Source organism: Chaetodon auriga, chromosome 8 (assembly GCF_051107435.1).
Source record: "Chaetodon auriga isolate fChaAug3 chromosome 8, fChaAug3.hap1, whole genome shotgun sequence".
In the NCBI taxonomy this organism is placed as follows: domain Eukaryota; kingdom Metazoa; phylum Chordata; class Actinopteri; order Chaetodontiformes; family Chaetodontidae; genus Chaetodon; species Chaetodon auriga.
The window spans coordinates 23,627,327-23,654,552 of record NC_135081.1 but is presented as its reverse complement, the minus strand read 5'-3'; the positions used below and the strand labels follow the sequence as shown (position 1 = coordinate 23,654,552).

The window sequence follows — 27,226 nt, the reverse complement described above, 5'->3', positions numbered from 1 at the left end:
TACCAAAGACTAACACTGCAACGAAAGCTAACGTTTGTGAGCCAAGCCGCTGATTCCACCCGGGCACACAAAAATGGAGCTCAGCAACAAAACGCTGTTGCCATGACAACAACAAACAGTTAGCACAAACTTTTCGCCGGCAGCACCGCTATTTTCGTTACTAACGCCCGAAACCAAGAAGCTCCTGGTTTCAGTGTATGGCTTTATCATTTTCATAGTAAAATAAAAACCACTATGAGTCCATCGACCGAGTCTCTCCTGAAGTACGACAACCCAGTTTTGGTCACCAAAAGAACAGACGGAAAATCACCAAAGGTGAGTTTACCGACTGAAGTGATGCCAGAGGAGGAGAAAAACACAGAAAATACATACAAAAGACGACAGAAAATATTCGAAAACGTTTGAAAACTAATAGACAGACATATGTACCAATTATGCACAGAAAGAACAGCTTAGCACGAAAAAAAACAACAAAATTTTTGTTTGTTTGTTTGTTTTAAAACATATACCTATATATTTAAATTTTAAACCCCCAAACAGGTTTCTGGACCATTCGTCAGTATCATCACATCCTCCTAAACGTGTGAGCCTGAGTCACTGGTGTTTATTGAGTGAAATATATTAATTTACAAAACCTTCAGTAGGTAATGTGTGGCCTTTTACAGCTACAATGTCAATCATATGTATATTTGATTGTGTTATCTAACAGGTGAAACTCTGAAAAATACTTAAACAAAAAACAATGGTAACTGTAAAAGTAAGCTGTGGCACTCATAACCTGCAGATGGTGCAACATCTGCAAAACTGGGCTACTGCCGTTCTTACTGCACCTTCTTCCACATGGTTCAACCTCGGTGTGGAATCAACTACCAATTTATGAGCAAGAAGACATTACATGAATGGCAGCTAATTAGATTGGTAACATTATTCACATGCTATATACAATGTGTAAGATAAAACACTTGTCACCACAGGGACGCCCGTTGAGAGTGAGCCCTCAGCAGCCTGCTGACTCTACTCCTGTTCCACCACCTCCCAAACCAAAATCCATCTCTACTGAGGCTACCAAGCAGGAAAATCAGGAGATCCTGAACACCATCCTTCCACCCAGGTATAAAGTTTCCCCATCAATGATAAATTGTCCAATCTCAAACCACGCTCTTGTTCAACTCAACTTGTGGTGTTGCAGGGAATGGATGGAGGGAAACAAACTGTGGGTGCAGCAAGTGTCCATTGCACCTTGTACAAGAACAGATATCATTCGCCTAGAGGGGCTGCTGGACACCAAGCTACAGCAGAGACAGGCCAAAGCAACAGGAATCTGCCCTGTCCGCAGGGAGCTCTATTCCCAGTGCTTTGGTAAGGAGGAGATGCTGGCGATGAGGCCACTGTTGTTATGATGAATGAACACACACTGCCTTACACACAGGGGATATGCACAGAGCTCAAGGACATGTATTATATTCAGATTTGGCAGGATGTTTCATCTTTATCCAGATGCAACTATCCGATCCTCCTATTTTTTTTATTTCTTTAAGATGAGCTGATCAGACAGGTGACCATCAACTGTGCTGAGAGGGGTCTGCTGCTGTTACGGGTTAGAGATGAGATTCAAATGACTATCGCTGCCTACCAGACGCTGTATGAAAGCAGTGTGGCTTTCGGTATGAGGAAAGCACTGCAGGCGGAGCAGGGCAAGGCTGACATGGAGACAAGAGTAAGGACATCTAGTTATTTTTCACGAGTTACAACAACCAATAACATACAGGGGCAGAGGGACCCAAAAAACAGAATGGAAAGATTTCATTTGCCACTCGTTTCAAGCTATCCGAGTACAATTAGACTGTTTTTCAGATAAGTATCCAGCAGAGTGCAGCATTTCTCTTTAAGAGTTAATGTTAAATAAGGATGGCATCAGTGCTCTTCACATAATTGATATTGCATCTGGGACCAACTTAGCAGTGCGTCTTATTACGAACCTAGATTTCTGATCTGGAGAATGAGAGACAAGACCTGAGGAAGCAACTGAACGAGCAGAAGGCTAAATGTGATGCAATTGAAAAGAGAGAAAATGAAAAGCGACAGCTGGAGGAAAAGAAGCACAGCGAAGAGATTCAGTTCCTGAAGCGAACCAACCAGCAGCTCAAGGTGTGCTTTCATGATTACATGCCAACGAAACATATCTTCTTTATATTTAGCATCAATAACTGCTGTGCTGGCTGTCTTAACATTTTACTTCCTGTTCAGACCCAGCTGGAAGGAATCATAACACCAAAGAAGTAACTTCGACAAAGAGACCTGAGTGGCCATTTCCCGGTACAGAATGTTACTAAATCTGTCTTTTGTTACTCAATGACATCAATTAAACTGTGTAAGAGTGTAATTAGCAAATATTTTATTGTTTTTTGTAATAGCATGACAAATACAGTTTCAACAATTACTGTGCATTTCCCTTGAACATCAAGAGAGCGTTACAGCTGTAAATGATGAATGAAATGTCATTCAAAACCAGCTTTGGGTTGACGGGTCAAAGAAAGTTGAAAAGGAAAGATACAAACAGTCAAGATAAGGCATCAAATAGCCATTCAAGACCATAACACTCACCCAGGCAAAATGTGGCCTTTTTGGCAAATTTAAATAAAGATTTATTACATATGTCGTGTTTTACGATTCCAGTCTAGTGCTTTGATCGCTTGGCCTTCTGGCCTTGTGTGGCTGATGCTGGGGCCTTTCTGTTCTTGTTCTTGTTTTTCACATTATGTGTTTCGTAATAGCGCGAACCGACTTTCTTCGTCCTCTGAGCACGGTCCATCGCCCTTTTCTGTGGAGATGGATAAAGAGGAACAGAGAAACAAAAATGATGAAATCTTCTGCTAAAAGAGACCAGAGCTTTTCAGCTCAATTCCTGTTACACCAGTAAGAGGAATAGACATTAATCTAGCATGTCCACCCGGAGAGATCTGTTTGACGTCAGGGAGAACAAACACTGCATACCTGTTTGGACGTCAGTTTGCGTGTCTGTGTGGACTCCTTGTCTTCCTCAGCTTTCCTCTTCTTGCTCCTCTGCTTTGCAGCTGAATTCCAACAAAGATTGACAAATTAGACGTCAGCGTCCGGATGGATCTCAATGTCATCCCGACCTACCTAATTTGTATGGCTGCAGGTAAAATAATTTCAACATTCAGCACCATACAAAGTCACGACAAACACGTTGATTGACTACCTTTATTCTGTGCTTCCTTTGCTGCTGCCGCTTGTTTAGTCTTGATGTCTGTGAACGCTTTGTCAGAAAGTGCCTTAGGTATCCTGTCCAAAGAAGAAAGATAGTAAATCATCACCTAACAAAGCAAACAGTTCAGTCCAGTCAGGATCTACTGAAATAAACAGTAATTATATTAGGCTCAGAGTAACTGTACAACTGCTATTTGACGTTGTTCTTCAGCATGTGGGCCGAAATTCAACAAGATTCAGATTAAAGAAAACAATGACTTGCAAAAGTTATGGAAAGACACCACTGATCAGATCAAACTGATGACTGCTACTCTTCAGGGGCTTAGAGGCTGGTTAGCACGGACCACCTAAAATGCATGGCATCTCTCTGCCTGACAACTTCAAGTTACTTGACCGAATAAATTAAATTAGGGCAATACGCAAAACAAAGAAAATATGCGAGTGAGGTTTGGGTGAGAGCAGACTGACCGGATTGCAGAGAAGCGTTTGGATTTGGCCCGGTCCAGGAACTGCTTGTACTTGGAGATCTTCTCATCCAGCTCCCGAATCACCTCGCGTGAACTCTTGTTGCCGTTTATCTTGCCTGTCTGAATGGTTGTGGGCTCGGATTCCTCAGCCTCTCCATCGGGCGATTCAACGTTGGTCCCGTCTTCCTCTCCGCCCTCATCTTCCTCACCGTCTCCCTCGCCATCAGAGCCAGAGAAGTCAGACATATCCAGGTCAGGCATCTCCACAGGTACCAAGTCTTCCTCGCTGAACTCGGGTGCCACATAGATCTTGCCAAAGTTCTGTCGCACATTAGCCAGAATCTTCTGGACCTGCTCCTTCTGTCTCTGCTGCTGTTCCTCGTGTTCCTCTGAGATGGCATCTGGATTGTCTGGCTGTTCCTCCTGCACATTCTCGACTACCTCTGGGGGTCCTTCCACTGCCAGTGGCTCCTTGTCCTACAAAAGTTACAGTAACAAAACGCAGGTTGGCACATAGCGCACAGGTTGCTGTAGTTAAAAAAAAAAAAAAAAAAGTGGTTTACCTACATAACACAGGTGGAAAATTCAGAAAACTCTCACCTCTTGATCCCCCTCAGGTCCAGGGGGTTTCACAAAGAAGGGGATACGTCCTCTCTGCCAGTCATTCAACACCATCTTGGAGACCGCAGTAAGATCTGGCTCACCACCCTGTATAATACCAAGAACACTTTGCTCAAGCTTAAAATGTTAAACTGGTCAGTCATGTACACTTTACTATTTAACTGAAAACCATCAGGGTGCAGCACATAATGTGTGTGAGCAGAAAACAAACCAGATGTAGTACTTTAAAGGTACAATGCGTAAGATATGGCCTGAATTCAGTTTAAAACGTTAAAGTAACTAACATTATGTCAAAGACATGGATTGTGTTACAGAGATACTGTACCTACTGAAGTTAGCATGCTAACCAGCTAGCCCCGGCACGTCCTGTCTCGTAATACCATGTAGTACCTCAAGAGGCAATAATCTGATAATACAGGTCACTTGATTCAGCTGGGAGATGTCTGCAAGCAGCGAGTTTGCTACATTTCTCCAACTCTCTTAGGTTTCTTTAGTCTAATTAATCATCAGAATAAACTTTATCTCTCTTACTGAGCTAAGGCAAGTTTATTGTCCCCCCGAGTTCTGGTTGCAGCCGACGATCACCTCAGCACTATTTCCTTGTCATCAAACTGGACTTCATCAGCAATGGACGGAGGCTGTGTTTGTGTTAGCTGCACGGCTAACTGCTAGCTAGCTAACGGCAGCTAGTAGCTACAGAGAAGAGTAAAGTGAGCAGCAGTTTGCAGTTACTCTGGTGACATGCTGCCTTTGTACGTTTGGAGTGACCTTGGACAGGTGGCCATATAACAGTGTTTTGTTTGGCGACCATATTCTCTGCTCATTATGAAAAATATATTATAAAAATAGAATAAAAACTTGAGGCAAAGTAGTTTTGAGTATAGACAGTTAAGCCAGAAAATAGAGAGAAGAAGATTCAGACCTTCAGAAGTTTCCCAGTACGAAATGCCAGCTTCTCAAGAAAGTCTTCAGCAGAGTTCCAGGTGGGGATGCGGTAGGTCTTCTGAATGTATTCTGGCTTGGCTCGCTCCAGTACTGCCCCGATGTGCTCCTCTGGGTTCCTGATCTTCTCCACTTGAACCTTTGTGAGGAAGGGGAATACAAGGCGTGCAGTTGAAGATGTGAACCTGCAACCTTTCAGTTACGGGGACTGTGTAGCCTACTTGTTAAACCTAGGATCTGGAAAAAGGATCTGGGGGATTAGAATCAGAGCTGATCAAAGTATTTTTACACGCCCGGGGATGAGCAATCAGAATCCACCTCGAATTCTTTGTTCATCGCACTTCAGGTACTCGAGCTGTCAAAAATGCCACATTAACAGTTGGTGGATTATCCTGAGTAACTGGGGCATTGTTTCTGGACAGACACGCTGCTGTTTCAGATGCTACTGTTTTTCAACGCTATGAGGAGCACAAAGTGAAAGAGAGACTTACCACTCCTTTCAAGACAATATCAGATTCACTGTCTTCTGACGGGTAGACAACACCGGGACAGTCAATGAGGAAGATGCGTCTCATCAAAGTGATGTACTGCCACACCTAAAAAAGTAAAGAGATTGGACTGTTTGTATGATCAATTATTTCAGTTTCACATGAGATTTCTGAACATTTTACCTTACTGGTACTTAATGGTGTAAAAAGATGATTTATTACAAGTGGGGCAGCAAAATGTTTAATTATATCTAAAAAAAAAAAAAAAAAGTGGAGCAAAGCAAAGACTGTTTTGAATCTGGCCAACGCTGTGATTCTCTCCTCATGCTACAAACTACTCTCCCTCCCATGATTGGTTCATCAGACTGAGGGACTGCGGTGTAATTTTTTGCATAAACACAACCATTCATCCACTCTAACAAAAGGAGGGATGAGGGCCACAGCAGTGCTGTGGATCATGAGACTGTTTGGTGGTGAGAATCAAAGACAAGGTGAGAAATAAAGGAGTCGTTGGCCGCACGCCCATCTGATTCATTTGATAGGTGTGCAGAAAAATCTCCCCTCTGTTTGGTCCAAGTTCACAGCTTTGGCAAGCACAGGAAAAGGAAAGATATTTTCCCTTTCTTTCTCCTTGACCCTGCTTTGGACATTTGGGTTTTCAGACGCTTATTCGTTTCCAAACAGGATAAACAGCCCCAGAGAGAGGAAATTAAAGATAAAAATGGTTGTTGTTCTTTCTCTTGGCAAAGTCTCCGCTTAGATTTTCAGTTCTATAGTTAAGCTGACTACTTCTGTTGTTGCAGCTATCGACAATTACCACGTTAAGAAGAGGAACATGCATGTTTTCACCTCATATCACCTCCCCACCCAATCAAAGCTGCTCTCTCTGCGTTTCTGTACCACTGCTTCAATCTTTTTACTCCACATTCTATACTGCTAAACCGCCATGTATGTAAACCTTCAGAGTCCAGATTGACAATTAAGGTTTATTTATATATTTCTGCGTTATTAAGGTGACGCTTACCTTTGTTTCTCCGGCAAGGGGTGCCACATTGCAGACCTTCTTAGACCGCAGTGTGTTGATGACTGAGCTCTTTCCCACATTAGGGTAGCCAATGAAACCCACACTTATCTGTTTCTTGTCTGTGTGGAGCTGTGGGAGGAAAAATATAAGGTCAGAGTGGTTCGTTTCCTACACAACAGCCTCAGTCTGTCCTCAGTTCATGGAGGTAATTTTAGATGGGGCTCTGTTTCCATTAGCAATAAAAAAAAGAAACAGAAGAAGGGAAAAAAAAAGTGAATTTGTCATTACTCCAGACCTAACATGTACTTTGTACAAAACACCAAATGATGTCTTTAAAAAAGGATTTTTTTATGTAAACAAGACAAAAACGATGATGATGATGATTGAAAGCGTTTTAAAACAAGGCACGCATCTATATTTTATTTTTATCCCAGGAGGTGAACTCTGAGGGCCGTTTTGGAACACGTTTTTCACCTTGTTATCTCCAGACTTTTTGATGAATGTGGTCCAACGTTGAAAAACATTTACAAGGAAAAAAAGCATGAAGTTCTTCCTGCGTGTTTCTCATAAAAGCCTTTTTAAATCGCAATATTAAATCTAACAAGAACATTCCATTTGAATGTCAAATCTTTTGATTTATTGACCTTTCAGATCTTTCAAGTCCCATGATTTCACAAACACGCTTTACTCCACAGCTGCTACTAAACACTGCATGTTTACATCTAGGGTTGGATGATACAGACAAAACCTTTTATCACGGTCAATGTGTAATCAACTTGTTGCTGCATCACATTCAGAATAAGCATATATTTACAAAATCAATGAAACTGATGCGGTCAAACATTAATTATATGTGTTTTGGTGCTGTTTTCAATTGAATATATGCCAAAAAGGATTAGCAAGTTATCCGGTTCTGTGTTATTTATGTTTCACACGGCATCCCGACCTTTTTGGAACCATTACTCTAAGATCAGAACACTGAATAAAAGTGTATATAAACCACATCCAGGGTGCCCCTATAGCTCAGTTGGTAGGGTGTGCACCCCATGTATTGAGGCTGTCAGTCCTCTGCAGTGGCTGCAGGTTCGACTCCCACCTGTGGCCCATTTGTTGCGTGTCTTCCCCTCTCTCTCTGCCCCTTTTCCTGCTGTACCTTCAGCTGTCACTATCATTAAGGCTAAAAAGCCCAAAAAGATAAAGATAAAAAAAAAAAAAAAAATATCCATCAAACACTAAATGACTTCCTATGGGAACAGGCAAAATAACGAGGACTAAAGAGAACTGAGCCCCAGGTAATAAAATCCTAAACACACTCATGAATCAAAGCAGGTGCAAGTTGAAGATCCCAATGAGCAAAGAAATAGTTCCGACTAAAATGATGAAATGGAAATGAAGGGCATAAAGGCAAAAAGCCGAGGTGTGGGTGATTGTTATTGGAGCAGTAATGGTTTAGGATCATGGCAGACCAAAAGGTGTTTGAATTTGTGGCATGTGCTTACCTTGCCAAACTGCCTGAGCAGCTGGATGAGGGAGCCCTTACCAAACGAGTTGGTGAGGCTGGCATGGAAAGCCAGAGTGGGGTACTCTTGGGACAAAACAGCTACCCACCGTTTCTGGTTGAACATTGAGTGGAGACAAAGAGTCAGTCATGCATTTAACACTCAGAGAAGCCAGACACAATCACTTCCAGTCAAACGGATAACCAAAGATGAACATGTGATACATTTCTTACCGTAACCCAAGTGGGGATGAGGTCACACTTGTTTAGAACAAAGATCAGATGCTTCCAGGGTTTCTCCTTCTTTAAATATGTCTCTATGCTCTTGGAGCGTGTTCCCATGGGATCTCGGGCGTCCAGCACTTGGATGATGACATCGGATGAGTCAATCACCTATTACAAGAAGACAGTCAGGACCCCATAACACTTCAGTGCACCAACTCTACATTAACACCACGCACAGTGCTGAGAGCAGGATGGAAATGATACCTTGTAAAGTTCCCCCCAGATCCTCTTGGACTGGCCCTTTTTGAAGATTTCCTCACGGGCTTCCTCCCTATTGCAAAATCAGAATTTAAAAAGCTATTATTTTGACCTTTAACTGTGTAAACTTAGCAACCTCCTGTCCAGCTGGAGTAGCCAGTACATCAGATTGATTACAGTCTTACCGGACTCCTGTGTCCTCGGTCATCAGGTCTTTGTCATTGTCTGCATTGTAGCTCTGGGCTGAGGCCTCCGCTTGCTCTATGAGGTCCTTCACATCCCCCACCATGAGACTGGGCCTCTTCCTCTGAGCTTTGGGCCCAAATGTGGTCTCAAAGCCCTCCGTGTCTAGAATGTGCACCTTGGAGTTCTGCAGGTGTAGAAACAGAAGGAAAAAGATCAGACCTGCAGCTCTGACTGTTTGACAAGTGATTTCTAGAGATCCTTCATTCTGGTTTTTACTGAACTTGTGTACATAGTACAGCTGCTGAGTGCATATTCAGCCTACAGTAGGTCTACATGAAAATTAATAACTGGAAAGGATTATGCTTGAATAGCCAAATAGTTCTGCCATTAAGAACATACAGATTGCATTACAATGGTGCTTCCTTGTATATCATAGTGCCCTTTAGTGTAGTGTATAAATATGAAAATATGAATATACATATGAATAAAAATAAACTGACGAGACACACAGCACGGTGAAGTTGTACTGAAACGGATGGATAACAGCAGGAAAAGGTTATTTTTTGGTGTTACAAGCGATTGTTGATATAGTCACAGTGTCCTTCCAAAGGTTTCAGACAGAATCACAGAAAAAAAGGCTTTTGGTAAACAGTAGACGCAAATATGCAACAACTAAGCAGTCAAGCCTGTGCCAGGGTTGGGTAAGTGCTCCACTCATCTTAAATCACAAGTAAAAACTGTGAAGAGGGGTTGGGAGGGACAAACACTTTACAAGGTTTGTCAGAAACAATGCTGTTTATGGCTTTAGGATGCCAAGATCTTTGAAGAACCACAGACTCTGGTTCAATTCATCTGCCTTTTGGAACAAGATCATTCCAATGTTCAATCAAATGCCCGAAATCCAGACTGAAGAGCAACGTTTTTCACTTGCACAGTGATCTATCAAAAACATCAAGGTCATGAATTGGCAGACAGAGACAGGCGGCTGTATCAGAGCTCTAAATACATATATACAAGTATATTTATTAGTCAGTGCTACACTGACCTGACATGCTGCTGGTCAAATATCCTAATCAAGCTCATGGAAAAAACACAGCTACATGAAATGAGTCTGAACTTGTCAATCCATAGTTACACATGAAGGTAAAAGAAAAATAATCAGGACCCTTAGCTGCTTCAAACTCTATGAAAGGCCTCACTTATATTAGTGACAACAGAACATAAGAAAAAAAAAAGACAAAAAGAGATCCAATGATATGTCAGAGGAGAATAAGAAGCATCCTGCTGGTTATGGGGTAAAAAGCCTGGTAGTCTGCAACTTCCATGCCAAGCCAAGCACAGTGCAAGTACACTCAGGGTCACGGTGGGGCTGACTGAGCATTGAATGAGGATTAAAGAGAGGCCTCGTGTTCATCTCACCTCATAAAACCCCAATAAACAAGGTACTGAGGAAAACAGAGGCATGATGTCGATCTGCATCGCATAATATAAACCAGGTAAAAACATCAAAGGCTTTATGTGCCCATTACACTCAGAATAAAAAATGCTAATTGAGACAATAATGCACAGGCCCTCCAGACACACAGAGGACACAATGACCATCACACAGACAGCACAGGAAAAAAGCAGAATCATTCTTTTAAGTCTGGTAAAAAGAAGCTCATAGCCTTCATACTCACGTGGGCTTTGACTCTATCATGCAAGAGGGACATGGGGAGTTTGCTTTGCCTCATCACCACACGATATGGATCCTTCTGTACTGCTCCCATCTCATCCTGGAACTTCTGGAGGGACGACTGTTTGATCACACGGGTATTTGCTGAAATGCAGAACGTGTAGAATCAAAGTCTGACCTGTCTGTCCACACATTAATTAGGTGATTATTACACCAGTACTTTCACTGTCCTGAGGAGCTGTCAAGTTTTTATTCAAGATTTGCTCCACTGTTCACACGTGGGCATGGAATAAACAGTTGATGTTGGACTTCAAAACTCAAAAACACTTGTATTTCCGCTGGCAGCCTTCCTAAAATGCAGTCTAACCCACTTCACCCCTAATGCCGTATCAGTGCACGAGGCTATCGTTGTTCTCTTTGTTAACACCAAATGAACTGATAATCTTGACACCAAATCATCTGAGAATTTGATTAAAACATTATTTTTTTCAGCACTGTCGTTAGACAATTGAGTCTTGATTCATACAGATCAACAGATCACTGGTTTTATGCCCTGACAACTGTCATTTGCATTTTCAATTTTTTCTTTAAAAAACAGTGTCAGGTTACAAAGCTCCATAGCATCAAGTGTGATAAAGCTGCCATATTCTTTTGTAACGTACTGTAGCATGGAAGCATGCCAATCTGAGTCACATCTGACAGTTAATAATAACAGAAAGAAATTAGCTTAGTCAAACCAGACAAAACAATAAAGCAAATAGCAAGTAGCAATGAAATATAGGTCACCAAAAACCTGATGTGTCTGTGTGTGAGTGTGTGTATGAAACACTCGGTGTTCAATCCACTTGGTAAAGAGTCTGTTTTTCCCGAAAAGAGTTCAGTCCAATCCAGTTCACGACCACCAAAAGAAAGACAACTCAAAAGGCCGCTCCAGGATTTACCATGGATCCCCAAAAGAACAAACCGAATCAGGAAATCAAGATTTAAATAGTAACGTCTGTATTTGCAGTTCGGTAGCAATGATTATTTACAATATACACAGCGGGCACTCACAGTACCCTTGATCAGTCAGTCAGCCAGTCAGTAGTCAGTTGGGTTTGGAGAGTCGGCCTTAGCTCTGCCAAGGCCGGCGTCTCCCAGGGACTATGACTGGGAAATACACAAATCCACTGGATTATTCCTCCTCCTGACACAGACTCCAGAGGCAAGGCTTATGTTTTACCACGAGTTGGCAGCTGGTAAACTACACTATGTTGTTGTTGTTGTTTTTTTCCTTCTGATGTGCATGTGTTCAGTGTTGTCTTTCCTATCACCAAACATGAACACATTCATCTATAATCCATGAAGAAGAAGCAGGTAATTGACAAATGACCTGCATTATCCCCAGCAGTGCCACCCTCTCAGAGTTGCTTGTGTTCTTGCAAGCATGCAAAAACACCACATAATCCCACATTTCGTAATGTAGCTTCCCTTTACAAAGACAGGCAATATACTTTCAACCACCACAGGAGACATGCTTTAACATAGACAACACAAACAGAGGTAAAGAAGTGCACCTACCAAACCATTTAATGTTCGGTTCAACTCTGGCTACAGTCCCTGGAGCCACTGTGGACTGGTACTGTAAAGGTTTGATGACTTTTCCACGGTTATTGCTGGGGACAGAAGATCAGAGTAAAAATAGAGCTTATTATTAAATTTGACTGACACTGAGAGCACACAAGAATAATGACAAGTATTTATCATCACTTACCATCTCTGCTTTTGTCTGTACATATTGAGACGTTTGATGGTGGCTCGGTCCCTCATATTGTTTCCACCAGCCCCTTTGGCTCGATCTGTGGAATATATGTACACAGATACTTCAGTGATTAAGCTGTTCAACAACACAGACCTGTTGCCACAATACATTAACTTTGCAGGAGCTGCTTTTGATCAATCATTTGTAGAAGCTATTCCCAGACATTAGGAACAATTCGTTTAAACATTTCCATTGGTCACAGGCTCTTCCCTCAAAGTTGTATACTTCAGAGTCAAGACCTAATTCTAACGTTACCGTCACTGTGTGTTACAGCAGTTAGGTTAACTGTTAGCTAGTTCTGTTTTAGTTATGTCATCCAGTTTTGTGTGTCATTCTCACACACAGCCAGATTTATGCTAGTAACTATCGTTGGTGTAGTTTAGCAAAGGAAATAAATCCAGAAGTGTCTTCTCAAGAGTTTTATACCGCAAGGCTAGCAACAATTAGCATTAGCTGTAAACAAACGGTGTGGCTAATGGGGGTTTAGCTCACCGGGGTTGCTGCTGGACGACGAGGGGTTTATCGAGCTTTTCCCCTTGAACCGTGGCTTCACCATTTTGACGTCTTAGCTGGCAAAGCCTTGTCCAGACAAAAAAAAATAGAGAACACACGGTCGTATGTCAAAGCTGAAGTTTAGCTGCTGTTTTTTCCTTCAGCTCTCCACTATACACCGTGCACGTGTCGATACGGCGAAGCAGGAAGGACGTCATCGAAAGAGCGACAGCAACAAGAACCAATCAGAGAGCTCCTGTGAGTGCACCGAGCTGAGGTGGACGGCACGTTGTATTAAGTGTCGCTGTTAAAAGGCACGAAGCTCTTGTGTAATCATCTTAATAGTACTGAATGTGAGATAAAGTCTTTTAAAATTTAGGAAGGCAATCTTAGGATCCTTTCAGAAATTAATCTACTGCGAGTTAAATTTACAGATAGCAAACAATTGTGTTTCAAATAAAAGAAGTTTCATATATATAAAAAAACAGCAAAACAAAAACATGTCAAGCAACATACAAACTGAAATCCAGACAGTTTGGGGAAAATAAGTAACTCACTTGATTTTTAAAGCTCAAATATTACCCCCCTAACTCTGCACTGATGCTATGCTCTTTTTATCCCAGAAGAGGGTGCAACACAGTTTCTATTTCCATGGTCTGCATAGCCCTTCATTACCTGACTGGCTGCTGTCTGCAAATTGAAGTGAGGTTCATAGAAGGCCTACGACTTGAAAGGAAAATGTGTTTTAAATGATAAAATGGGCCTGGTGGGTGAATACATGTGTTTAGGCTAAAATATGGCAAGACAAAGATTTCAGGTCTGTGGCAGGGATTTTTATAAATACTGAGGTCATGAGTTCAAGTTTTCCTCGTTCATGAAAAAAGTCTCTAGAAAGTTTTAAATTCTTAGTATTCTTCATATTTTACTTGCTCAGTTATTCTGTATTTTTTTTTTTCTAAACATGAAGGGAGTAAATGCTGATTCAAATCAGCCTCAGCCCTTAAATAAATACAATTCTGGTGGAGAAATACTAAATCTTTTATTTTTTGTTGCCCAAAAAGTGCCAAGGACAAGACCTCAGTGGTGGTTACAACCCTGCGCATGCAATGAAGAAGTGGTCTAATCAGAAATATAAATACATGTAGCCAAAATAAAAAAGTACCCTAAAGGTAGTTTAATGTTATTGCTCTATATTAATTTTTAAAGGACATTTGAAAGCTTCATTGCTAGGAGGAGGAAGAAATAAAATACTAACATGATTTTCATTAGCGCAGGCCTTCAGAAGGCCTATTTGACACCAGAATTTATGACAGGCCAAGTTTGTCTGGTTGTGATGATGCTGCCTTCACAGTGTGTACGGTATGTTACACAAGTGTGGCTCAGTGCCAAGGTAGGCAAGTTCGTAGAGACTCCGGTTTGGAGAGGCGCCATCCAGTATTCAGTTTATACAGCAGGGAGACCGAGGAATGTTCTCTGTTCATTTTCATACAGATGAAATTGGAACTGACTGCATCAGCAATCCACTGCAATAAATGATTTTTTAAATAAAAAAGTAGAATTCTTTTCCTCTTTAAGATGGAATCCAAGCAGAGGAAAATCCAAGCAGGAGAAACCAAAAGAAGCTGTTTAGGTTCAATGTAAACATTTCTTTCATTTTAAAATCCAAATTTACTGTTTAAAAGTCTGTCTTTCAAAGCGTATTATGCACAGTCAACACTGTCAAACCCCTTTTATTTCAAGTCAACTTCCTTTCAACCCAAACTGTAACGGCTGTATTTATGGGTAAAGACTGTGGTTCCTTCCAAATTCTTACCATCTTTACCTTTAAATGCAACCATTTTCGATCATTGCCTATACACAGTCTTCTGGTTTCGCAAGACAATCACAGTGGTGTACCTTGAAGAGTGTTGTGTTAACAAGTACAGCCATTTCTGTATGCTGTTATTGCCTTTGTCTCTTATTATTATTATTATTATTATTATTATTATTATTATTATTATTATTATTATTATATACACTACCATGTACTATTTAATTAGTAGTAATATTTCTATTATTAGCTGTTATTGTTATTATTGTCATTGCTGTGCATCTCTCCCGCTCTCACTCTCTGGGTTTAAACCCTGGTTCTGTTTGTGGTTTTTTCACCAGTTAAAAGGAAGTTTTTCCTCACCGTCATCGCTCATGGGGGACTCGTTGGGTCTCTGTGCATTATAGAGTCTGGCCTTGACCTGCTCTACATGGAAAGTATCATGAGATGACTGTTGTGACTTGGCACTATATAAGTAAAACAGGAAAACTGAAACAGAATTTTTTGCTCATGATGCACCCTTTTGAATGCCTTTTGCACTCAATAAATTATCATTCTTGCACGCAGGCCTCTCAAATCCAGCAAATCGTTATGAGAGTCTGTTTGAAACTGGCTGAATCACTTTGCAGCAGAAGAGTGAAATGAAGATGATTTATTTTTTTGTTGCCCTGAGGAGGGTCAGTTTCCTCGCATAACAAGCCACCACCAGTTAACCTCTTCAGTTAGGAGAAGTACTAAACATAGTTCACAGTGTGTAGTCGCAGTCATTCTATCTATGGCAGAGAGATCACAAGTTATGATGGATGTCTCAGTAGTATGAAAACACCAGACAGGAAACCAGGAAAGCCCATGCAGGGTTTATGTCCTGCTTAGATAAAAGAAAACTAACTAATTTGGTTGCCACGAAGTGGAAAATCCAGTTATTTCAGCAACATCATATCGCCTGCCTAAGCAAAATTACCTCTGTATCACTCGTGAAATTTTATTTATCAGTCAGCTGTTCAGTCTTTTCTTAAACAGACATAAAAACACATATAAAAAAAACAGCTCTAAATTAAGCCAGTACATTAAAATAGCAGATTTAAGGAGCAGTTTTATATTGCAGCACACAATTTTGTTATACACTAGAGTTTATACACCCATAAAACAGGAAAATGGTTGAAAACAGAGCAGCTCCATGTTCTTTGGCCTCCCATCAGGGTGCTGGAGTGAGAACACTTGACAGATGATGTGAAAATTTCCCCCATTGCCTCTACTCTTTGGTCTTCTAGCCGCAGAGCATGGCAGATAGAGCTTGTTTATTTCTGTTTAACTATAAAGACTGCCAGCCGCTGAAGTCATGGCATCCATCTTTCAAGCAGATATTCATTCAGCTAATCAGTCTCCACAGTTTGTGACTGACAGCGCAGGAGTTTTAGGGAGAGGGGCGTCAACAGTGAACGCTAGAACACCTGTGTTTAATAAGACTATGACAGAACCTTGCACAGATAGACACTTAAGTCCCAGCATGTGTCTTACAGATTTTATGTGTTCAACAAAAATTGTTCATTCCAAAATAAAATAAGCGATGAGATGTTTACTGTTTGAAAAGCTGACACATTCCTTCAATGTGATTAATGGTATGAAAAAAAGCATCAAAAGGAGAGATGTTTTAACTTTTCAAAAGGGATAAGACCTACAATAGCACCTGCTTGAGCAGCGTGTTATTAAAAAGCATCTTAGATTTATTGAATGATTTTCCTCCCAGCACACGTTTTTCCCAGGAATATTTGCTGCTTCAGTCCGGTTCAGTTGAAATAAAACCATTCTTGTAAAAAGTTCCGTAAGAATTAGGAGAAGAGAATAAAATACAAAAAGACAATAAACTGTGTTTAAAAAGGGATTTCTTTAATGGAAAACAGTTAAAAAACTAACAAGCTGACAACAGTAACAAATTTACAGCATGCTATAAAACCACGGCAATCTAAAAGTACACAGTTTCATCATACACAATACAATTAAGCTATTACTTCCTCACTGTTGCTCGGAAAAGCAATGATACACTGCGGCAGGAGTTATAAACATTTGCTTTTTCGCACCCTGACATACCTTCCTCATTTGGTGAGAAATACCAGATGCAGAGGATCTCAGTGGGCGAAGGTACTCGAGTAAAACGGGGTTAGTGTGACAGATGCTGCTTCACAAGTCAGTGGCAGTGCATTGAAGCTCCCCATAGCTGTTCATGTGAATGTGTGCATTTGTGGATAATATTTCAGCCTGGCTCACTCGCAGAGTCTCTGCTTTGAGTCAAATCTGGAACACCAGCTAGATGACGGAGCACAGCCTCCAGCTGGCCTGACTAAACAAAAAGAGAAAAATTGACAAAGGCCTGAAGGTTGCTCCTCCTTATAGCCTCACTGTTGGGAGTGTTTGCGATTGAAGGCCAGCTTTTCTGCTGAGAGTGCTTCATGGCTTATCTGGAGGGCTACTGAAGTGCAGAAGTCTGGTGGTCACTGCTGTGTCATTAGCCATTTCATCAAGTTTTTCTGTATTTAGACAGCAATCAAAGACACAAGAAGGGTGTGATGCTGCAGAATATCGCAATGTGCTCCATTTTTTAAATTTAGAGCCATGCTATCATCTTTGTGAGCTCGTACTTTAGCACAATGGTGCTTTGAGCTAAATGCTAATGTCAGCATGCTAACATACAGCTGTATAAGCAAGTATAAGGTTTACCATGTTCACCATCTTAGTTTTGTTTCTTAGCATGCAAATAATTGCTAATTAGAGGCTGATGGAAATGTTATTAGTTTTGCAGGATAAACTGAAACTATGATGATGGTCATTCATTCATAATTAGGCTAAGTTGTGGTGGCAATGCAGTCACTGTCTGGATTTCAGAGACACCTTTCCTTTGAATGAATGAGACACTACATTTATGAAGCACACTGGAGTCACAGTGAGGTGGACGAGGAGTGTGACACCAGAATCCAGGGTTCGCACCCAGACTCCTGTCTGTGGTTAGGTTTATGTAACAAAAACACTTTAGGCAACGTTAGGGAAAGATGTTGATTTAATGTTAGCCAAAAAATGTTATGCCTCAAGTCACAGCTGACTTTTCTTGTTTTGAAAATAGACTGATTTTTCCCCAACCAAGTGCTGTCAGTGTCTAAACATAACCACGTGACACATAGTCCTATCGTCACTATGAGTGGATAGTGTATATAAGACAGCTAAATTTTTGCAGAAAACCAATTAAATATGTGATCAGGAAACAAATGTTTGAGAGGTACGCTAATGAACAACATTTCCTCATTATCTTAATACAAAGCATAATTCGCCTGGCATTACATTTCCCATAAAACATACTTGTATATAAACATAATTTCTGGGAATCAAGGCTGAAATGTCCCGACAATCCATCCAATAGTCATTAATACAACTCAGTAAAAGCCAGAAATGACAACAAGCTTCAAAATTTCTTGGCAATCATCTAATAGTCTGATAACAAGTGGCTGACTGATTGACCAACGCTGCCATCCCTAAACTCTGGGAACTATTAGAGTCTAAAGATTAGCTTCCCAGTGGGATTTCTCAGACATTGAAGGATTTCAAAATTGTATTTATTTAAATGGATTTTCTTTCATTTATTTTTTATGTAATTTTAATCATAAATGTAAGCTCTGAAGAAGCTAATATTTGGAAATATTAAAGTCTCGATTACAAATCTCTTGTGTCCATGACACCACTGAAGAGAAAGCACTGAAGAGAGCAAAGCACTCCAGCCAGGAGCTCCTGTCTTCAGATAGCGCCCGCACCTCATTTATACATAGAGATACTATTGCCAGTTTCAAGAGGGGATTAGACAGATTTGAAATTACAAAGAGGCAAAAGAGGGAATAATGAGAAGTGAGAAGCATGAATCATGAAACGAATGAAAAACCAATCCTGGAAAAACCCAGCTGGAGATGAAGTGATGGAATATTTTGTTTTTCAAGAGAATATGTTTCACTAATGCATAATATCTTCTGTTTATTTTCACCAAATCTAAATCTTCCACTTATTTAGTTAACGGCTTGTCGTGGCCACAAGTTTCACACCACATAAATCACGGCATAATCTGTTGGCAAGGACCTATGGGAAGCATTCTCAGAGCCCGCTAATGAATAGTGTTTATGAGTGCTAATCTGCGGCATGTAAACCACCATTTGTGGTTGAGATAAGCCACAATAAGGTGAAAATTTATTTAGTGCGGGCTGTACACTCACTGAACTTGGCTCACAGGTCAGTTTCCACTTGTATAATCTGTGACCTTCAGTTTGAGTTGTAATATAAATGTGAAGCCAAAATATTTACTATTTTCTGATGTCGCTGAAAACCGCAAGGTAAAATTAAGTTAGAGTATGTTTACAATTTTTAACATGGACATCTCCGCCTTGGTGTAAATTCATACATGATCACTTCATTATTCATCATTAAAGCGCAACTCTGAGACACCTCTGATGTTTGTAAGAAGCAAACAGTTGCCTTGGCAGTCCCACTGCCAGGCCTCCAGGTGAAGGTATTAACCGAATGCAGTTTATAGAAATATGGGGTTTTACAAGAAGTCATTAGGTTACCTGAAACTATTTTTTTCACTTTTGGTTCGTGTTTTGCCTGATAAGATGGATATCTCTTGAGAAACATGTGGGAACTATTACGGGAAAATAGGCCTAAAAGGTCTAAATAACCACTATTTGAAGGGATTTTAATGGAACACATGTTAAGGGCCTATATAACAGTGAACTACGGTGCATGACTGACCTAACAGACATGCTTGTGTCTTATAGTTTCCATGATGATAGAGCACATTCTTCAAGAAAGACACCAGAAACATTGAAGCCCATCTTTCTTCCTGGTGCCTTGAAGAATCACGTTTTCCATGTATCCTGAAATATCAAAAAAAACAAAAAAAAACAAAACACATTGAGAACAGCGAGGATGCAGTTATCACATGGTATCCCACAGAACGATACAATTATTATCGTCTGATAAGAAAATGATGGGTGTCAAGAGTTTCCCAGGACTTTAAAACTAATTTTAAGTGAAATGCAAGAATGCTCCCCCACCCACAATCTTGATGTACCAAACCTGTTTGGTTGCTGCTCGAGCACTTGCTCAAAGGAGCTGGCGGCTCTGTCTGGAGTTCGTCCAAGACAAACACACTCCAAAGACCAAAGATGAGCTGCCATGGAGTTCAGGCCCCTCTTTGCACCTTGTCTGTGCATCTGGTCAGCAGCACCCGCTTCACCTTGCCAACGCAGGGTGTTCGTGCATACACGGCTTGGACCTCTGCTACACTTTGAGTGTCAGTAACTGGACTGCGGTTCAGCCATGATGTAAACTTGAAGGGTCAGCTAAAAATAAGAGTTGCATGGCAAGTTTCAGAGGGGCTGTGTGCCATAGTCCTTCTTGCCAACAATTTTCTCCACTTGAATCGACATAGTGTTCACCGGAGGTGGGCACCAACACCCCACTCTCCTCTCTCTGCTTCTTTTTCTGTGCCTCATCAAGGCAGCTTGTCTCTAACATTTATCTGCTGCCCTTTCAATTAGATAAGGACAACAGAGAGGCCTAGTTGGACAGAGGTCTGTGTCACCTCAAGGCCATGGTTGCCACTGCTGAGGTCATGCCATGAAAGGGAAATGGAGCACTACTGTTTCCCCTGAGCACTCTGAAACACAAGTGATTACACTGACTGATCTGTCCAAGAAGCCCTGGTTGGTGAGGATCAAAGGCAGCCTGGAGACCACCTGGAACTTCTCTTGGCAGTAGACTTAGCCTGTAGAGGGATGAGAGGCTCTGGGAAAAGATGCAGAAGAACTGTGCCTCTCGTTCCCATCCTGATCTTCGTGAGAACACAGGCTCTTTGAGGAACCTCCTTTGCTTCCAGTGTGTTTTTTTTTTCTAAGCATTCAGTGTCACATTCAAATATATCCCTGGCTTTACTCAGGTATAAGCTTGGTATACAAGGGCTGAATGGGGTAGGTCGCCTAGACAAACAATTGGTCTCTTTGGCCTTAGCATCCTGGTAGGTCTTCCTGGACCCCCATGAAAGTTGGATGAATCAGTTAGGACCTGGCACAGAAAGGGCACAAGATAGTCAGAAAAATTGCATCTATATATCAAACCAATGTCCCAAAGCTCACAAATATCTAATGTAATAATTAGAATTATATTAGAAATTATATTTCAGGCTTTATACTCATATTAAATTTTTTTTTGTAGTTTCCACATTAGGCAACAATAATTTTAGTCATTACACAGATAAAATTATTACAAATTACATACAAATTTCATAAAGAATAATTGCATTTCAATATTTCTGCCCTCAACAGTAAAAGCAATTTTCACCTAAGTGCATTAAATGCTGTGAAAGTGAAGAAATATGGAAAAACACTGAAATTCTCAGAGGGACGTAACAAGAGTAAGTAAAATGTTGGACCATTTAGCCCCCAAATTCCTATCTATGGGCCAGTAGTGTGGTTTGGCGGACACATTAGCCCTCTTTCTACCCAATGACAAACACACCCAAATGTGTGCTCAGTGCAAGAGAAAAGGCAGGATACATTCGGTGCTCAATCGCAGGGTGGGACTGTGTAAATGGACGAGTTCAACTCTTCACATACAAGCTGCAGGTTGGGAAAAAAGAGGAAAAGGAATGGGATACAAAAGTGTTCCTAGTGGTCTGAAAATATGTCTACACACAAATTGATATTCCATGCACACAGGCAATATTTTGTACATATGGCAGTGGTACACATAGTCTTTACATGACCATGAAAAATCCATTTTGTGTGCTCTATTAAGGTCATACCAAACTGTTAAACAACATACTGATTGCATCTTGTGGTTTGATGCTTTCTTGGTCTGTTGCTATGCATGCACAACTGTGCTCAGCATTTTCTGAGCAAAGTCAATAAAGATTGGTGGCGAGTTCAGTAACCTATAAATGTAACACACTTGTATCCGAGAAAATGTCAGTTCACACAAACTCTCTTCAAAAGTGAGATTGCTCAGATCTAATGGTTTTGTTTGTTTCTGTTTCCATTGCGTTCATCCATGACATTGTGCTACATAGCGAAGTAGGTTTGAGTTACTGAACACCAGTAAATGCTTAATATCATCATGAGTTACCAATGGAAACAGACATGGGATGTTTGTTTCCACCAGCTCAGGTCTTTAATGATCTGTGTCCCACGTTATTCCTAGATGTGATTGTTTCCCAACGTGTGTCCTTGGCAAACAATACAGTATCACTACGGCTCAAATGTTGCCTTTTAAGGAGAGAGCAGCTTAGAATGAGACAAGACAAGAAAAAGCAGCAAGGCTTTATTGGCGCCTTTTTACATAGCTCTAAGACATGTTTACCAAAGTGCTGTCATGGTCCCGCTAACCATGATGCTGTTGTTCTGGCTTCAAAGGTGATCATAAAAAAAAGATCATCCACTCAACCTCCACGTTTTTGAAAGGTGCCTCCTTTTTTCTGCGATTACACTAAAGTGACCTCTTATTGCCCTTCTTCCAGCAGATCAAACATCAAAATTCATCGGAGAGGGATCTATTTTGCCTCCAGTACCCCCAAAAACACTTGAGACTCTTTGACCTCCTCCTGGTCTGCTTCACATCCATTGAGCACATACCACTTTATGGAAGGCCGGATCACAAATAGTCTAAAAGATATAAAGGCTCTGACACCTGTCAATAAGCACTGTCTTCAAAGCCCACAGTGAAGCTGATCCAAAGAAAAAGACGTCTTTCGGTACGATGAACAACTCATGTTTGGTGACGAGATGCTGACACGACTCTTCCAGCAGAGACACAAATGAGTGCACTTGCTTTCTGCATCGACCAGGAATGAAGGCAGGCAAAGAAATCATTGCTGTAAATTAAATTTACAATTTGCCACAGTGGAATGCACAAGTGCTGAGTGGCAGTTGAGCTGCAGGGCTTGCATGGGTTTATTTTTCAGTCCAGTCTTCAGAGGCCACAACTCTTCTTTTCTTCACAGAATAAGTCAGGAATTACATGCAATCTAAAACATCATAAACAAATTCTTGACATGCTTGGCTGGGGCTTGGAGTATTGTCCACAAATATGCAAAAACAATGATTTACGTAGCCAAGGCCTCCCTACCTGAGGCCAGAAAGAACTTTTGGGCACCCAGACAGATTAGCAACAGGGCGTTTTCAGAGAAGGTCCATAGGGGAAGATTAATTCTTGCCTTAAATATGGCGAGAAAACTTCATCTGAATTTTAATGGCCTGCTTTGGTCACCATGTTGAACTCCTTATAATAGTGGTCTAAAATTGTTCGAAAACGATAAGCCGTTAGATTGCCGGCCCCCTGCCATGAGCTATATGAGATCTGAAATATTGGCTTCGACAGGGGAGTTTGGATAAAGAGCCAACGTGCGTCTGTCTCCAGGAGGAACTAAACCTGAGTCTGAAGGAATGTTCCAGACCATAGAGAGTTTCTGTGGTGCAGATCAGAACCCAGACGCGCAGACTATTGTGAAGGGATTATTAGTTCCCATGTAGTCCTTATGCTCTCTAACCCCCCTTTTCCTTCTCCACACTCGTCTTTGTGCCTGACTCCACTCCCTGGGTCCACTGAGCTGAGAAAATTAGGTTCTGCTCTTTAAAGATTCATGTCCATTAACTGCATGACTCAGCGTTTGTAGTGTTGGTTTGATGTGTCGGTAGGATGTTAAAGAAAAAGGAAAAAAGCCTCTTTCCATGACGTTGGCCTGCAGATGCTCGTTAGTGCCATATTTCTCAAGAACACTTTTGACCCCGGTTCTTTTACTACCTTGCCCTTCTCTCTAATGGTTTCAGTTTGACCTGACCTCAACAGAAAAGAACATTTTGCCATTGGCTGCAGTTTTGGCGCTGAGGCATCCCCAGCCAACCACAACACTCTCTCCGTGGTGGGCCTGAGGACCTGTAAATTAGACAAGCTCCCCCAAATCCCCAGTTTTTTGATGAATTGACTGAAGCAATCTAATGGTGTTTTCTAACTGGGCAGGCAAAAACGTCGGATTTGGCATAACCCTGACTGTCTCGCTGTGCAGGGTCCCATAAATTTTGAGTTTTGGTGTTACTGAGGTCGCTCTGCCTTTCCCCTCACTCTGTCTGTCTGGAGGATGAGGAGAGATGAAGACACTCAGCTCGCTCCTGTGTTGTTTTGCACTGGGGTAATGTTGCATTGAACCGCTCCCAAATCCTGGGCCTGGTAGCCTATTTATGAGCTCTTTCATGCCTCACCTACTTTCAAAAACATTCCATCATTTGTGCACCATTAAGTTTGGTGTAGATGGATGTGAGATTCCTTAGATCACTCTTTCCAGTCTCCCAATCTTGGATGCAATTTTGACACGTTTGTGACTGCATTTCTTCGTTGTGGTCATACAGTGTTAGCAGGCAAACGTAAGAAGACGTTTATTGATGGTATCTGGTCGATATAGCTGTCCATCTACTGCATTGTTGGGGGAATACAAGGACAAAGATGATGGCATTTTCAGAGGGGAGGGAGCATTGAGTTGAAAGGCCTGTCATCACATACATATCCCATTCTCTACCCAATATAGCACATGGTCCTTTCCAAGTATCTGTCTCGCTTCTTTAAGCCGCACAGAGGCTTTCAAACCCAATACACTGTCATGTCTTTTGAAAAACCAATCCTTATGTTATTTGGCCTGTAATTTTTGAAAAACATTACATCAACAAATATGTACCGATTCATGATGTGCAGCTACAAACACTGAAGCCTCCAAATTAGCCAGTGCACACACAAGTCTTTCTTGTCCAAGTCATTAAACAGATTATTCTGCCCAAAATATATCTAATATCTAAGATCGTTTAAAATCAGGAAGTACTAAAACTCAAAGACAAACGTTATGATGTAATCTTATACAGTTGATTACTGGTTAAATGGTGTGTTTAAACATAATTTTTGGGGTTTTAAAATCATGATTATGGGGCCTACAAGGATTTAAATCACCATATTGTTGGTTTACTTAAGCAAATCCCAACAAATGATAAACATTTAACACTAATAAGCCAAGTAATATTCTTACATTATTTGATTTGTTACCCACCAGCAGGCTCTGCATTTAGTTCAGTTCAGTTGCTGTGAAAATCAACCTACAGAGACTCGATATTGGTAATAAACCACAGAGAAAATGTCACTTTTCTTCTAGCTGCACGCTGATGATTTTGCAAGAAGACTGTTTTGAAAACCTTCAGCAAGAGTTCAGTGAGTCCCTGACAACTGATCTGCAAGGTGGCCGCTGAAAAACAGAACATGAAAGCTGAGAAATGCAGCATGTGAAGCTGCATCTAAAATCCTGCATTGTAAACACGTAGTAGCCGACTCTTTATTCTCTTTGACACTTGCACCACAGAAGGAATGCTAAAGCAGACGGCACTCTGTGTGACACAAGAATGAACCAAATTTGGCAAAAACAGAAGCTGTCCAAACGTTCACTGGGATGTTCACTGGGACCTATATTGGTTCATTTTCACACTGTACTGAAATAAGCTGAAACCACTGGCTGCCTTGAAGGTGGGAAATCAGTCAAATATTTGGTATGGTTTGAAAACGGTCTGAAAATGCAGCAAATGCAATTGGTAGTTAATGGAATAAAAGGAAACAGAGAAAAACAACATGATCCTTTAAAGATATGGTGTAAACTTAATAACAGTCCTCTACACTCAACTGCATATTGTGCTATTAATTTTGAATTGTGGTATCGTGAAGTATTTATCAAAGTTTGGCAGTAAATCATATTTTTCTTTCGCAGCAGAACTCATATGATATGACATCTGATGTAATTAATATTAAAAGAAACTGGTTATGATTGTCAATCCAAGAAAAAGGCAGTAAAAACATATGTTCCTGTGAGCAAAGACATTCCCCCGTGTTTGAGGCTATGTGAGTATGAGGTCTACAACAACATTTTGGAGCTGATCATCCCACCATTCATTTGTTCCAGGACCTTTAGAAAATGAACAAAATGTTTTCGAACCCTGCAGCGAATGAGCCTGGAGGTTTTCTGTGACTGATCGAGATGTGGCCTGTCTGCATTCGTTGTGACAGTGACTGGCCCAGTGTCAGTTTGCGGCCCGTCGTTGCTGCAGGGATCATTTTCCCTTTTTTGTGATTTCTTTTCAGTTTATATGTTATTCCCACTGAATTTGAGGAAAACACTGGACTTGACACCGATACTCTTCCTTTGGGTGTGAGTCCTCGTATGTGTTGAATACATCTTTCTGACCTGACATGCAGTGAGGACGAAAGGGCTGAAGCTGTTTTATACGAGTGGGTTTCAGTGTGTGTGTGTGTGTGTGTGTGTGTGTGTGTGTGTGTGTGCGCATGTGTGTGTATAGGGCGGAGAGTCTTTGCCCCTGCTTCCTCACTCACCTCCCACTTGAACCACATCTGGAAGGGATCAGCTGGGAAGGCTGGAGACCATGAAAAATTAAGAAGCACTTAAAACACAGCAAAATATTTAAATTGAGCAAGCAGATAGGATGTGTGAACTACACCTCCTTGCACTGCAGGAATGTGGAACTGGAGAATCTGTGGAACACGCATCCCTCGTTTCCTCTCACTCCACTCCTTGTACTACTTTATGGTTTTGTTCTAACACGCAGTCACGATGTTACATCTTCTATAAAAGTGCCATGAAATCAAAAAAGCCCTTTACATGTGCTTGTGTTGTCTTCTCCTTTTATTATCATGTGCCAAATATTGTTAAAGATTTTATTTTTGGCACACTTTTATATCAAAACCTCACCCTTTCTTTGTGTCAGGATTATATTTATGATGAACAAGCCAGTGTCTCCCATTATTATCTGTGTCTTAAGTTAATTAGCTCAACATATAGGAGCAGCGTATAAAAGTGATCATATTTTTTGACCGTTTTTCAAGTAATATATTGATAATATCAGGGGGATATCAGGGGAAATATGGCTTTAAATGTTTTTTTGGTGCTTAGAGAATGAGAATCTTACTTTCCACCGAATTTTCTAGTATACCATGGAGTCATACGATGGAAAAATAAATACAGCAAGCTGAGCAATGTCAAAATCGCAGACCTCCTGTATTTTAAGGTTCCTATTTGGAAGTAAAGAGGCAGAAAAAGAGAACGTCCATTCCACTTCATTCCTTAATTCCCCAAACAAGCACAGCTATTTCAAATGATTTTTTCGCACGTTGGAAATTTAACAATCACAAGGTGTCCACTCCCAACTATTCAGTAAGGAAAACTGAGGAGGAGAGTTTAGTGAGTAAAAAGTGAAGTCAGTAACACTGACCCACACTGACCACCCGACAGATAACATCAGTCCAAATGTATGCTAAAGGAAGCAGTGGGTCAAAGGCCTGCATATGGGACATGTAAGAATGCTTTTGCAGTCTATCAAACCCACGTTACAGGATATTAAATGTTGTCTTAAGCAACAAAATAATGGCTCCATTTGAGACA

General features: G+C 41.0%; 2 protein-coding genes across 2 annotated transcripts; one reads left to right on the top strand and one right to left on the bottom strand.

The window, feature by feature from the left end:
• Nucleotides 1-14: 14 nt before the first annotated feature.
• On the top strand, nucleotides 15-2,387 carry dnali1 (dynein, axonemal, light intermediate chain 1). The gene is made up of 6 exons (XM_076737433.1): nucleotides 15-315; nucleotides 975-1,111; nucleotides 1,190-1,359; nucleotides 1,539-1,717; nucleotides 1,984-2,148; nucleotides 2,248-2,387. Exons 1-6 carry the CDS (start codon nucleotides 235-237, stop codon nucleotides 2,281-2,283), a joined length of 768 nt encoding a protein of 255 aa, XP_076593548.1. The 5' UTR covers nucleotides 15-234; the 3' UTR covers nucleotides 2,284-2,387.
• gnl2 (G protein nucleolar 2) lies at nucleotides 2,373-13,121 on the bottom strand. Its single transcript, XM_076737431.1, has 16 exons — nucleotides 12,909-13,121; nucleotides 12,369-12,453; nucleotides 12,176-12,270; nucleotides 10,620-10,759; nucleotides 8,940-9,124; nucleotides 8,761-8,827; nucleotides 8,506-8,664; nucleotides 8,273-8,386; nucleotides 6,774-6,902; nucleotides 5,753-5,857; nucleotides 5,242-5,400; nucleotides 4,299-4,406; nucleotides 3,700-4,175; nucleotides 3,224-3,306; nucleotides 2,995-3,074; nucleotides 2,373-2,821 (listed from the first exon to the last, which is right to left on the bottom strand). The coding sequence occupies exons 1-16, from the start codon at nucleotides 12,970-12,972 to the stop codon at nucleotides 2,678-2,680; spliced, it is 2,193 nt and encodes a 730-aa protein (XP_076593546.1). The 5' UTR covers nucleotides 12,973-13,121; the 3' UTR covers nucleotides 2,373-2,677.
• Nucleotides 13,122-27,226: the final 14,105 nt, after the last annotated feature.

Excerpts from the sequence above, each read along its gene's own strand:
- dnali1 (XM_076737433.1), top strand. The coding sequence starts at position 235 with ATGAGTCCATCGACCGAGTCTCTCCTGAAGTACGACAACCCAGTTTTG. Across the intron at positions 1,112-1,189 it reads AACACCATCCTTCCACCCAG|GGAATGGATGGAGGGAAACA; the intron begins GTATAAAGTTTC and ends GTGGTGTTGCAG. Across the intron at positions 1,360-1,538 it reads GCTCTATTCCCAGTGCTTTG|ATGAGCTGATCAGACAGGTG; the intron begins GTAAGGAGGAGA and ends TATTTCTTTAAG.
- gnl2 (XM_076737431.1), bottom strand. The coding sequence starts at position 12,972 with ATGGTGAAGCCACGGTTCAAGGGGAAAAGCTCGATAAACCCCTCGTCG. Across the intron at positions 8,387-8,505 it reads TCATCCCCACTTGGGTTACG|AAACGGTGGGTAGCTGTTTT; the intron begins GTAAGAAATGTA and ends ATGTTCAACCAG. Across the intron at positions 4,407-5,241 it reads GTACTGGGAAACTTCTGAAG|GGTGGTGAGCCAGATCTTAC; the intron begins GTCTGAATCTTC and ends GGTATTATACAG.